Source organism: Equus caballus, chromosome 12, assembly GCF_041296265.1.
Source record: "Equus caballus isolate H_3958 breed thoroughbred chromosome 12, TB-T2T, whole genome shotgun sequence".
NCBI classification, from domain to species: Eukaryota; Metazoa; Chordata; class Mammalia; order Perissodactyla; family Equidae; genus Equus; species Equus caballus.
In genome coordinates, this window is record NC_091695.1 from 2,025,132 (window position 1) to 2,038,622 (window position 13,491).

The 13,491-nt window shown below is 46.5% G+C and overlaps 1 protein-coding gene across 16 annotated transcripts in view; it reads right to left on the reverse strand.

The window, feature by feature from the left end:
* The window catches only part of SLC1A2 (solute carrier family 1 member 2), a 138,046-nt gene that overhangs the window by 63,019 nt on the left and 61,536 nt on the right, over positions 1-13,491 (reverse strand). For 2 of the 16 annotated variants that reach the window (XM_023653870.2, XM_070229271.1), the window contains exon 1: positions 668-3,457. The exons of 13 other annotated variants lie outside the window; for them this stretch is intronic. In XM_023653870.2, the coding sequence (XP_023509638.2) occupies positions 668-696 (29 nt within the window). In that variant the 5' untranslated portion in view covers positions 697-3,457. Of the gene's footprint in view, positions 1-667; positions 3,458-11,137; positions 11,361-13,491 lie in introns of those variants that run through there. One more of the 16 variants, XM_070229280.1, reaches the window with a different exon arrangement.

Sequence of the window (13,491 nt, forward strand, 5' to 3'; positions counted from 1 at the left end):
CCCCTGCACGACGGAGCTTCTCAGACCCTCCCTGAGAACAGGCTGGGCTGGGAGAAACCCCTGACACGGGGCTTGGCCAGACCCACACCTGGAAGCCACAACCACAGAGGAGGGGTCAGGACATTGCAGATACACTTTGCCAACTACAAGCTCTGGCCCTGGGTCAGTTCTGAAGTTGACTGTGTTTAAAACTCTGTGGCCTCCACAGGATTTCTTGAATGCTAGCAATTTTGTTTTTCTTTCTTACTTTTCTTTTTAATCAGGATGCTAGTTTCTCACGTGTGTTCAACTTGTGAAAATTAATCAGACTTGTCACTTAAGAATCATGTGCTTTTTTGTATGTGTGTTAGAATTGAACCCAAAGTTTGAAAATTAACAGGCAAGCTAAATTAGGGTTTTAGAAGTAAATATATATAATTTATCTAGCTTTGACCCCCCAAATGACTAATTCCCATATTCGTGGATTTGCCAGCAAAAGAACAGGTGCTAATTTTGCCCAAAAGACAACTTATACTTTGGGAACATGTGAAAGTCCCCTTCAGATGAGGCAAAAACAGTGGGGCCTGGGGTGGCCCACGTTACAAGAGAGTGGTCTCACCAGCCAAAAAAGAAGTTCATGGTCTTTATCTTCCTCCTACACTTTTCCCGATAACTGCCAAGTACTCACCCGTAAGGCGAGTCTCGTGTGTCTTCCATCAGAAGAGCATCTGCAGGCTCGTGTCTTTGTGGTCACCTTTTAGATTATGAACAACGGCAACATTTCATCCCCTGAACTTGGTGACAAATAAGTTAATACCAACTTAACAGTTGCCTAGTTCACAAAATATTTTCACATCCATTAACTTATTTTGTGTTGATGACATCCCTGAGAGGGAAGGAATTATTCCATCTCAGAAACGCAGAGACTGTCGTTCCAGGAGATTCAGAAACTTGCTGGAGCTCACAAGCTTAGACGCAGCAGAGCTGGGGTTTGAACCAGCTGGTTCTGTAGGCAGAATTAAACTTGTCCGTCCTCTGCCTTTGAGTCCAGAGTTCTTTGGGTACATCCTTTATAAGCGTGTTTGCAGAATGACAGACGCATTAAAACGTCCATCTCTACCAAGTCACTGGTGCCAGGAGACACACAATCCCAGCTCCTGGAGAAGGAAAACAGAGAGAGGAGGGGGCTGCTAGGTGAGGGAAAAAGCAAAGAGCTCTGGGAAGCCACCTCCTTGCTGCCTGCCTTAGATAATCCAAGCTCCTGGCCCCCTGGCCTCAGATGTACCATAGCGGGAAAGTGACATCCAGTTAACTGACTCGCCCCTCCCCTCAGCCAGAGCAGGGGGAGTTGTCCTGTTCCCGCTGACTCGGCACGTACAGGAGGTCCTCCAACTCCGCTCCTTCACCAGGAAGAACTCCCACCTCGAAGGGACTCAAGAGCCTGGTAATTGGTAATAAGAAGGATAAAAATGAAGAAGAAGATGATGATGGTAATGATAGCAGCGGCTGGTTATTCCATACTTACTTTGTACCAGGCGCTTTGCAAAGCATTTTTTAAGCGTGAACTCATTTAATTCCCACAATAACCTCATGAGGTGGATATTATTATTAGCAACCTTTACTGAAGGGAGAACTGAGGCATAGGATGGTTAAATTATTTGCTCAGTGTCAGAATCAGCAGGTGGTAGAGTCTGCATTTGACCCCAGGGAGTCTTAAACTTGGAAGAACAGGTCAGCCCACTCTCTCCAGCTCCTCAAAACTTGCTTTTTATACTAGGTAGTTTTGTGCTAGCAATAAACATTGACACTGAACATTTGGCCAAAAGAGTGACACTGAACATTTGGGAGAGAAAAATCCAGAGAGAAGAAGGCTACCGCCTAATCCAAACCAGGGCCGGATGCAAGAGCTGCGCACGATCCTCGTGGAACCCTAAATTTCAGCCTTCCAGTCCTCCTCAACCTCTGGACAAACGATTATCTGGTCCAGAGGCCCCAAATCTGTCTCTGGATCACTCATTAAAAATAAAGATCTCCAAAACTTACGTCCACACGAAAACCCACACCCAGATGTTCACAGCAGCTTTAGTCATAACTGCCAAAACTTGGAAGCAGCCAAGATGTCCTTCAGTAGTGAATGGATAAATAACTGTGGAACATCAGACAATGGGACGTTCTTCAGCGCTAAAAAGAAACAAGCTATCAAGTCAAGAAAAGACACTGAGGAAATTTAAATGCGCATTACTAAGTGAAAGAAGCCAATCTGAAAAGGCTGCATACTGCATGATTCCAACTATATGACATTCTGGAAAAGGCAAAACTATGGAGACGGTAAAAAGGTCAGAGGTTGCCAGGGGTTGAGGGTGGGGCATTAATAAGAACAGCACAGAGGATTCTTAGGGCAGTGGAAACATTCTGTATGACACTACAATAATGAACACACGTCATTAGACATTTGTCCAAACCCATAGAATGTACCCCACCAAGAGTGAGCCCTGATGTAAACCGCAGACTTTGGGTGACAATGATGAGTGAATATAGGTTCGTCGAGTGTAACAAATGTCCCACTGCTGGGGGATGTTGAGAGTAGGGGAGGCCGTGCACGTGGTGGGGGCAGGGGGTATATGGGAACTCTCTGTACTTGCTGCTCAATTTTGCTGTGAACCTAAAACTGCTCTACGAAAATAAACTCTATTGAAAACACAGATCCCCACGCCCCATTCCTCAATACCGCAGTTCAGCATGTTCCGGCGAGTCCTGGACCTCTGGGCTTTTCTAAAAGCACGCAGGCGACTTTGCTGACGACCAGAAAGTGCCGGAACAGCTGCGGTGAAGGGGAGCTGACTCATGGGTCTGGCCCCCTGCCCCACACCCTGCCCCTGCACAGCGTTGCCTCCTAGGACGCTCTTGCTCACGGTGAGCGGAATCTCCTTCCCTGTAGCCTCGGCCCACTGGTCATTTTCTACCCGGTGAAGCCATTTAATCCTAATAATAGTTACCATCAGGCAACGTACTAGACATTTTACATGCATTATCTCATTGAATTCTTGCCACACTCTCACAAGGTAGATACTATTATTCTTCCTTCTTTATTGATGAAAAAACTGGAGGTCAGAGAGGTGAGGTCATTCGCCCAAAGCCAGGCAGCTGTTGAGTGGCTGAGCTGAGACTGGACCCAGCTCCACCTGAGCACGACGCATGCTCTTAATCACGACACCAGCGCAACCCCTTCTGCCGCTGCTGGCCTCCCAGGCACGTGAAGGCAGCGCTTCTGCCCAGAGCTTTCTCTTCCTCGAGTTCCTCACCATCCTGCTTGCAGCACCCCAAACCACTTACACCCCCTTACAACGTGCCTCTTAGACTGGACACAGCCCTCCAGTGGGGTCCGGCCACATCCCGGCTGCCCTGAGCCAGTCAACGGCAGGCTCCATAGCCCTCATCTTCCAGTTCATCAGCAGCTACCAGAGCCGAGACTTTGGACCTGCATTTGAAGAATGAATGGCAGTAGGTAACTTCACACTTGAGAAAGAAGTTACTAGAAATACTAGTAATAAATAGGAACCATTGATTGACGTTTTATCATGTATCAGTAGTAGGCAGAAGAACGCCCCTTCCCCCAAATGTCCACGTCCTCATCCCCTGAACGTGTGAATACATCAGGTTACCTGGCAAAGTGGGACTGAGGTTGTGAGTGCAATAACTGTTGCTGATTAACTCGCCTTGGGATGGGGGGCTTATCCGGGATTATCCAGGTGGGCCCCATGTAATCACAAGGGTCTTTATAAGTGGAAGAGGGACACAGGAGAGAGAAAGAACTAGTGAGACGGCAGCATGAGAGAGACTCAGCCCAGTGTTGCTGGCTTTGAAGATAGAGGAAGGGGCCAGGAGCCAAGGAATGTGGGCGGCCTCTAGAAGCTGTCAAGGGCAAGGAAATGGATTCTCCCTTAGGGCCCCCAGAAAGGAACGCAGCCCTGCCGACACCTTGATTTTAGCTTAGTAAGACTCATTTCAAACTTCTGACCTCCAGATTTATAAGAAAATAAATTTGTGTGTTTTAAAACACTCAATTAGTGGCAAGCTGTTACAGCAACAATAGAAAACTAAGGTAGTACCAGACCCCAGGCTAAGGTTAAGATTGTACATTATTGTATTTGATGTTTACGATAAGCTGGAGAGGCACAATGGCAGACTCTGAGAGTTTCTTATCAGTACCCACGCCTCTCCTTCCACAGCTCTGTCCAGAGGCAGCCCGACCAGACAAACACATGCCTCTCAGCCTCCCTTACTGAGATACGGGCAGAATTCTCCAGCCCCGCCCTTCCTCACTTCTTCCAGCTTTGAGGGAGGGACTAGATAAACACAGGCTCAAGCAACGTCTTTCTCTCCTTGGCCAATAACCTGTTTCAAAGGCTGGTCAACATAAGGTCTCTAAATGACCCCCATGACCCAAGGGAGCATTTCAGGGCCTCCCAAAAGACTCGTGTCTCTTCTTACTTTGGTTCCCTCTAATGAGCTACTAAATTTGTAGCTATTGATGAGTCAACTAAATATTCAGTTCCTGCTGATTCCAGCAGTCAACTCAGTTTACCGACTGCCTGATTCATTTCTGAACAGGTTTGATATGCTCATTTTGCGAGCGATAAACTGAGCCAGCCCGTCACCACTGATGGGAAATCCTCTCGCCAGGAAAACTCCTTCTTAAGAGAAGAATGCGCATTTCTCGCACTCGTAGACAGATTGGTTCACAGCGCTGTGCGCTGACACAGCACTGTTGCAAGTGGATTACATCCTCTTTCATTATACATTGCTCCTTCTCGATAGCCGGATGAAGTTCACAGCGTTTGGGTTGTATCGCTTCTCCCATTAGAACCTGAAATCTTAACTGACTCTTTGATGTTGCCCCTTTGAATAATCCTTTCCTGAGTCCCCAACCTACTTTTCATGCCTCTAAGATTTTGCACTTCACATTTCATCCCGTTCACTTTCTCTCCTTAGTGTCTGAATGTCTTTCCCACTAGACTTAGATTCTCTGAGGGAAGGGCCTGTATCCACCTCTGCACGCAATACATGTTAGGTGCTCAAGAAGAGCTTGTTGAGAGAGAGTGATTTGCAGGTACTAGGGGGACCCATGTCTGCAGACTCTGGGAGGTGTCCTTGGCAGCAGGAAGGGGTCTTCCCAGCTCAGCACTGGACAAGACGTTCCTCCTATGGATTTGGATTTGGAGAGGAGCCTAAACAAAGCACGAGGAAAGGATGTATGAAACCCTTAGCCTGGAAGTCTGTCAGAAGCTCAAACCAACATCCGGTGACCTTGCCAAAAGCAACCAGGGCTTCTCATTACAACAAGTGGTCATCACGACCTTTTATGCACCTCCTGAAGTCGTTCCAGCAGGACCTCTGCTCAACACCCCTGGAAGTGATCCAGTTTCATTGGCCATTGGACCACACTACCACTTCACCCCATGGCAACGGAGGTGAGAGTCCTTCATCCCAGGTGCTTGGGAAGAAAGGCTCAATCTGGCCCAACTCATAAAATCTTTAATGTGTTTTTGAGCACAGTTTCTTCTTGAGTCAGTGACTTATCTGGTTGGCTCTTAAATCATGACACCAAAGCAAGGATTGTATCTTGTCTTTGCTTGAATCCACCATATAATGGCATGCACCATGCAAGCACCTAATAGGTGGCCACTACAAACTGGTAGATGGAATTAAGTGCTGAGACAAAATATGGTAACAGGCGTTGGATAAGATCTGCAGTGTTCCTTGAAATGAGCTCCATGGACTCCAGGCCATCCTGGGGCTTGGAGCTAACACAGAAGTGGCAGCCTTTTGCGCCATGGGCAATTTTGACTCCTTCCTCTACCCACCAACTCCCTGCTACCCTAAGGCCACCTTCAGCTTACATTCAGCCCTTTGTCCCTTACTTGAAACCAGATGCAACCCCACAATCCATTACGGAGAAACCACTATTGTCCAGCTTGGGGAGACGGGGAAGAGGTTTTACGTCACACACCACCCAACAAACATGTAATAAAATTTCATTGTGAGCATCTTTGTTCTTCCTCCTCACGCTCCCCAAAGCGTCTCTCCTCTTTCTCTTTTACTCCATCTCTCACCTTCAGCTTCCCAAGCCCAGGGAGCAAAATGCAATGATGGATCGTACAACAGCTGCCCGACTGCTGTTCCTCAAGCCTGGTCCTTGGAGTGGGTCTCATGCTCCATCCCTAGACAGCTTAGGAAGTGTTCACTCCCAAAGAGACCTCCTTCTCAGTCACTAAGAACATATGACCATCTCCTGTACTGTTACACCAAAAATAGTGGAGAGAAGTCACAGAACCCATTTACCTCCTTTAGGAAGGGTTCCTTTTCTTTACCGCTAAGCTTAATAAGCTGTAACTTTCATAATGTTAAGATAACGAATTGAGAATTAATTCTAAAACTTCTTTTAATGTGCAGTGATAAATTCTGGTAAATTGTTAATTATTTCCATTTTTCTGAACTAAACATCAATGCTCTTTGTTTCAAGTTTGTTATTGAAAAGGACTAAAGGTATTTGTCCACTTTCCTGCCTTAGTAAGTAGAGCCAAAGGAACATGATAAAACTTGAAGGAAACAGGCAAGCTTTTCCACTGGGAGAGTGTTGCAATAAACGCCATATACAACTTTTGAGGTGTTAGTCCACACGACCATTTTTCTCCCTCAACTTAATTTTTTTCCCAACCAATTCTCCCTTTTAATCTCTATAAGTGCTTATAAACTGAAAGGTAACACAGAATTGTTGTTTTTAAATTTGAATTATTTAACAACATTTAAAAGCTAGTAGATTTCACATCAAAATCCAGATTTCTCCTTTCTCTTAAAGTATTGGAAAATCTAGTCATCCTGGAACCTAGATTTCTGAGTGACAACAATCAGCTAGGACTGAGAAGTGAATGTCTTTTAGACAGACATGGATCTCCCAGTGTGCCACAGTACCCACCAGTCCCTATTGCCTCCCTCACACCAAGGCCAAGTATCAAATACCATTTGGCATCATACTGGCACTGCTGTTTTTCTGACAGAAGTGTTAAGATAAAAGTGAACGGTCCCATAAATTCCCTTACGTATCTGCCTGGCTCCTGTTAGGAAAGCAGCCACATCCCATTTAGTTTTGTTACTGTATAGATGCAGGCTTTCCCTACATGCTTAAATGAAATCCCCAAACAAGGGACGAATATTTATTTGCCAGGCTACAAAGTAGGTATAGTGTGGTTTAACAGAGTGAATTACGCTGTTGTTACTAAAGGCGTCACGTAATTTACAACTTCAAGCCAAGTCTCCCAGGGGACAAAACACAGAAGCAAGCGACCTTCCATCTCACCTTCCTGAGAGCAGGCAGAGGGTGGAGTGGGGATCTCATTGTCTTCTCAGCAGGTCTCCTTGTCATCAGGGACCCCAGGATTAGAACTCTCTAGAGTAATGATTGAGCATGTGCTGAAATGCTGAGAGTGACTTCAGCCTTTTGAACCAGTCTGCAGAGGGGGGCGGGGAGGGTGCAGATTTGGTGATTTGGATTTCTGCTCCTACAGTCAAGCCAGACAGCAGCTATGTGCAGCATCTCTTAAGAGAGACGTTTTGTACAACATGAGAAGTGATTGTTAGTCATTTTAAGATGAGCAAGCGAGATTAAGTAACTTGCCTGTTGTCAAACAGCAAGGACAGGGCAGAGGTGGGAATCAGACCCTGGTCTGTCTCTACCAAAAGCCCAATCCTTTTTCACACATTAAGGAAGCTGCAAGAACCTGGAACTTCAAGATGAGAGCAACGTTTTGAGAGGTTCCTTTAATTGCTGTATCATTGAATGTCCCAGGGAGTGCGTGTGTGTGTGTGTGTGTGTGTGTGTGCGCATGCACAGAAGGAACGGGTTGTTGTTTTGCATTGTTTGGTCTTATTTTGCCTTCTCATTCTCCAGTCTCACCAACACACCCAACCTCAACCTCACAGCTATTAATTCTTCAGGAATACCTATAAAACTTAGTTATTGAAAACTGCATTCCCCAGGATGTTGGGCATATAGGCAGCTTCAGGCCCAGTTCTTTCAAACTTCAGCCACAGCATCAGGAGGTGCAAAATCACAGGCACTCAATGACGTCACCGGGAACTAATTAGTGAGGACCCAGCATCCCGGGGCCTGTAGTCACTCTTCACCACCGGTTCTCACACTGCGCTGAGGATCCAGCCCCAGAGCGGGCCATTTTGCCTAACGCTATAGCTGAAGAAAATGAAGAAAAAGGATTTTTAATTTGAGATTTTCCTCCCAATATATGAGACTTCATTTTTCAAAGAAAGGAAGATAGTCTGCCATGAATTACTGCTAGGCTCCCAGCAACAATGCAAAGCACATGGGATCCAGTCTCAGACTTTCCCCCCAGAAGATGAGGATGAAACAAGGTTTCTCGGCACTCCCCACCTAGCTCCCTTGGAAGGTGATCAGAGAGGTCAGTTCCTCAACTGCATGCTATTGAATAGCTCCTTTCACCCACTGGGCTTGGTTTTCAATCACAGCAATGATTACACGCCCACCACTTACAGAGCAGACCAGCTCTGCAGTCAGTGACTTCCTCTGCTTGGTCTATACAACAACAGGTATATGGGGGCACTATTACTGTCCCCATTTTATAGACAAGGAAACTGAGGGAACTAATGTGCCTGAAATCACCCACTAAGCAGCAGAACCACAGAGGCAAACCTACCCCTGCCTGACTCCAAAGCCCAAAGGTCTAAAGACTACATTCACGTCGCTGGGCAGCCAATTCAAATCCTCCATCCTTTGTCTGCTCTTTATAACTAGAGCTTAGAGCAGGAGTCGGCAAACCACAGCCCACCATGTGGCCCACAATGGCAAAAGTATTTACTACCTGACCCTATACATAAAAAGCTTGCTGACCTTTGACTTAAAAACATGGTAAAGCAAACTCAAATGTTCCATCCTGGTTGCTGAGGTCTCTGCAGTGCTTAGGACCAGAGGGCTCGATGGCTTGTTTTTGACTCACAAAATATTTTTTCATTGATTTATATAAATGATCCTGAGTAATGACAGTTGGAAATAAATTTGGGGAAAAAGAAAAAAAAACCCTAAAGAGCTGTGGTTCTAAAATATCCACCACCTGGATCGCAGCAGGGCTGTTGGTTAACCGAAATCTAGGGAGGGCTTTACCGGTCATGAAGAATTTGGTCAATGGGTCTGTCCCACTGAGTAGATGAAGGTGCCCATGGGCCTCTCTCTGTCCATGTCGATGGGGGATTTGAGAGGAACCCTTCCACCGGCATGCAGCCAAATTGAAGACCAGCTGTTTAGATGGCTCCCAGCATGCTAAGCCAATGGGAATAGTGACAAAGAGAGTAGTGAGTAAAGCAATGAGTAACGATGCATTTTATTCACTGTTTTCAAATGTAGCAAGAGGTGTTTGGTAATCTTCATGTAAAACAGAGATCTGAGTCATCCAACGGCAGGGAGTTATGAGTCATCAAATACTTGCTGGTCCAGAATCAGGTTTTTCACTAGCTCAAGAACATGTCAAGAATCTTACCGATACCAAGTCACCACACTACCCAGTTTGGATCCAAAAATCAATGAACCTTTATGCTTCGACTCCATCTATGTGCTCAGATGCACTGGGTGCACATGCGTCTGTTAGGTAGAGTCCTTCAAGGCTGCCGGAGGACGGCTAGAGGAAACAGCTGCGAATTCCAGAACTGCCACTAGTTTGCTGTGTGAACTTGTGCATGTGTCGTCTCTTATCTGAGCCTAAGATTCATCTGGAAAATGAGGTCTTTGACTTGGCTACCTCTGTGCTGCCTTCCAGCTCTTCCAGAATGTGGAGCGGAAGCTCCACTAACAGCATAGAAATAATCCTGAAATACATTGCTGACCTCACTCATAGCTCACGATATCTCAGTATCCAATTAGTGTTATTATAATTATCATCAGCGTTATCATGGTTAGTATCCTTCCTAATAGCATAAATAATAATAACAGCCAGCATTTGTTAAATACTTTATATGTGCCAAATGTTATTTGTTGAGGTCTCTGGAAAAGGTGGGGAAAGAAGATTCTATACTCTGCACCTACATTGCATCTTTTAGACCAGGGGTCAGCAAACTATAGCCTTGGACCAAATCCGGCCCACTGCCTGTTTTTGTAAATAAAGTTTTATTAGAACACAGGCCTGTCATTTACCTATTACCGGCGGTTACTTTGCACGACAGGGCAGAGTTGAGTAGTTGCAGCAGAAACCCTAAAATATTTGTTACCTGGTCTTTTACAGAAAAGACTCACTGACCCCCTCATTTAGCCCCTACACTGCAAACCTCTCGCTCTTGCCCACCACCTAGTACCCACAGCCCATCTCAGGCCTGGCAAATCAGGATACTCCATCCTCATGACCACAAAGATTCAGCAGTGGGATTCAGTCCTAAGACTTTTGCTAGAAATAGTGGCAAGAAGAAGCTGTTTTTTGGCTGAGATTTCTGAGCTACCAGGATGCAAGTCTAAAGCTGCCCAGAGCCTACATGGAAATGACCTGCCTATGTTTGAAAATAGAGATGGAAAGAGAACGAGTCCTAATGATAAGATTCTAGCCTCTGGATCCAACTATGCCTGAAGCTACCTGTAGACTTATCAGCTAATAAACCAACACATTCTTTTGTTCATTTAAATCAAATTAAGTCAGCCTTCTATCACTTGTAACTAAAACAAAACAACTCTTTGAAATAGACACAATTCTTTTCCCCACTGAGTCTTATCTGCCCAAAGTTACAACATAGCTCATGAGTGGCAGAGGCTAGGACCCAGGTCTACGCTGGGCTCTACAAGACGAAGGAACCAGGATCCAGAGCTCTCCAGAAGATCTGGTTAGGATGGAGACAGAACCAACAGAGTATTTTCCTGTCTTTGACGAGGGAACCTTCCAAACCACATCTCTGTTCTCTGGATGGTGGTTCTTTGGGGATCATCCTGTTTTCCACTGTGACTATCCCATGACAACGCCCAGTGGAGTACTGGCTTCTCATGTGCTAATTTGGAGGAAGCTATAATAAAAAGTGGTGTCGTAGCCATTTCTCAGCCTTTCATTCTTGCCATTCTTAACTGGGAAAAAAATCTGTTGGGGAGAAAACTGACCTCCTTCTGTTGGTGCATCCAGTTGTCCAGCCGTCAACACGTGCGGACAAGCAGTCTCCGTGCAGGGGGCGGGGCCGGGGCCAGGGCTGGAGTCACCAACGCGTCAGGGCGGCCTCTGCTGAAGCACTCTCACCCACCTGGAACCACCCATCCCACAGGGCACTGAAGGGAGCAGAATTTGTCACCCCAAAATATGCCTCATTGGCGACAGGATCTGTTTGAGCTGAAAGCAATGAAGACTCAGCAGACTCAGGAAAAACTTTTTATGTCCCCTTTAACTGCCTAAACGAACCTAGAAAAGGGGCCTGTACCCAGAAGAAAGCTATTACCGCAGACAACTTTTTCATCTGAGAGACTTTTCTGTGCGGCAGGGCAAACATTTGTTTCCCAAACATTCGCTCTTCTTCTCTTCCTGTGAATTTCCTTCCTCCCCTTTGAAGCCCCAGACCCCTACCCACTGGTTCCTTAACTCAGGATGGTGCGTGAGCCTCAATTGCTTGCCTACCTCTGGGTCTCATATCTCTGTGAGGTTCCCATACAAATATACATAATTAAATTTGTCTGTCTTCTGTTAATCTCTCTTTTTATTACAGGGGTTTCTCAGCCAAGAAACTAGAAGAGTAGAGAGAAAATGCTTTTTCCTCCTCTACAGCATCATCTCACGTTCTGCTTGGAAGAGAAGGACAGACTCCAGGAGACGACATTTAGTGCAGGGTATGGAGACCCAGTCTCTCAGGGGGACTTGGGTTGGCGTGTGACTCAATGCTATGCCTTCACCAGGTGGAGGACTTCATAATGAGGGCTAAACCTCAGACAGGTGACCTGGGCAACATGCAAGACCCTCTGTTAGCACGCAAGACCCTCTGTCAGCACGCAAGACCCTCTGTCAACACGCAAGACCCTCTGTCAGTACGCAAGACCCTCTGTCTGCACGCAAGACCCTCTGTCTGCACGCAAGACCCTCTGTCTGCACGCAAGACCCTCTGTCAGCACGCAAGACCCTCTGTCTGCACGCAAGACCCTCTGTCAGCACGCAAGACCCTCTGTCAGCACGCAAGACCCTCTGTCTGCACGCAAGACCCTCTGTCAGCACGCAAGACCCTCTGTCAGCACGCAAGACCCTCTGTCTGCACGCAAGACCCTCTGTCAGCACGCAAGACCCTCTGTCAGCACGCAAGACCCTCTGTCTGCACGCAAGACCCTCTGTCAACACGCAAGACCCTCTGTCAACACGCAAGACCCTCTGTCAGCACGCAAGACCCTCTGTCAGCACGCAAGACCCTCTGTCAGCACGCAAGACCCTCTGTCAGCACGCAAGACCCTCTGTCTGCACGCAAGACCCTCTGTCAGCACGCAAGACCCTCTGTCAACACGCAAGACCCTCTGTCAACACGCAAGACCCTCTGTCAGGGGTGTCCTGGTCCCAACACACCAAACCAAGATGAGAGAATGAATTCGAGAATTTTGAATACCACAAGAGTTAAGCAAAAGTTGGATTGCAAGAATGGATGGATGGATGGATGGATGGATGGATGGATGGATGATAGATAGATAAATAGATAGATAGATAGATAGATAGATAGATAGATAGACGCATACATACAAAAATGCACACACTTACAATTGTATATACAAAGATTACAGACAGTGTCTCTGGAAGGATCACGGGACACCATTAGCAGCAGGGTCCTCTAGAAGAATGAGTAAATGGGCATCTCCGGTGAGAGGGAGACACAACAATCAGTGCAGACTCCTCAGCACAGCTTGAATGTTTGGCCATGTGTGTTTATTACCTTTTTAACGTAAGGATTAAAAATGAGAGAATTGCCAAAAACATATTTAGTGACAAACCCTCTTGGTTTCATCTCCCAATGATCCGACAAGTTAAACGACCAGAACCGCATTTCCTCCGGCTTCCTGGTTAAGCTTTTCTCTTTGAGGCTTTGTTATGTTGGCCACCGCAGACACTCACCCCGATGTGAGCTCTGCTCCCGTGTCACTTCCCTGAGCAGAGAGAAGAAGCAACGGGACCCAGCTTGTGCCAGGCAAACATGTTGACCTGGGACCTGCTGCTTTGGGGTCCGCACTAGCTCAGAGGTAAAAGGGAAAGAGTGGGATTAGGGAGTCCGCAGTTCCAGCCACAAAGCCTGCAGTCCATCTGGGCGCAGCCAGGGCCAGGATAGGGTTTCTCTAGCACTGAGATCAAAGAGATGACCTCAGCATGGCCCCCGAGACACTCAAACTCCTCGGAATGGTCTGAGCTCCTTATGGACTTTACTGCAATCAATGGGCAAAGTTTAAAGCATCAAGAGAAGGGGACATGAAACAGGTGTCCAGCACAATTCTGAATCACT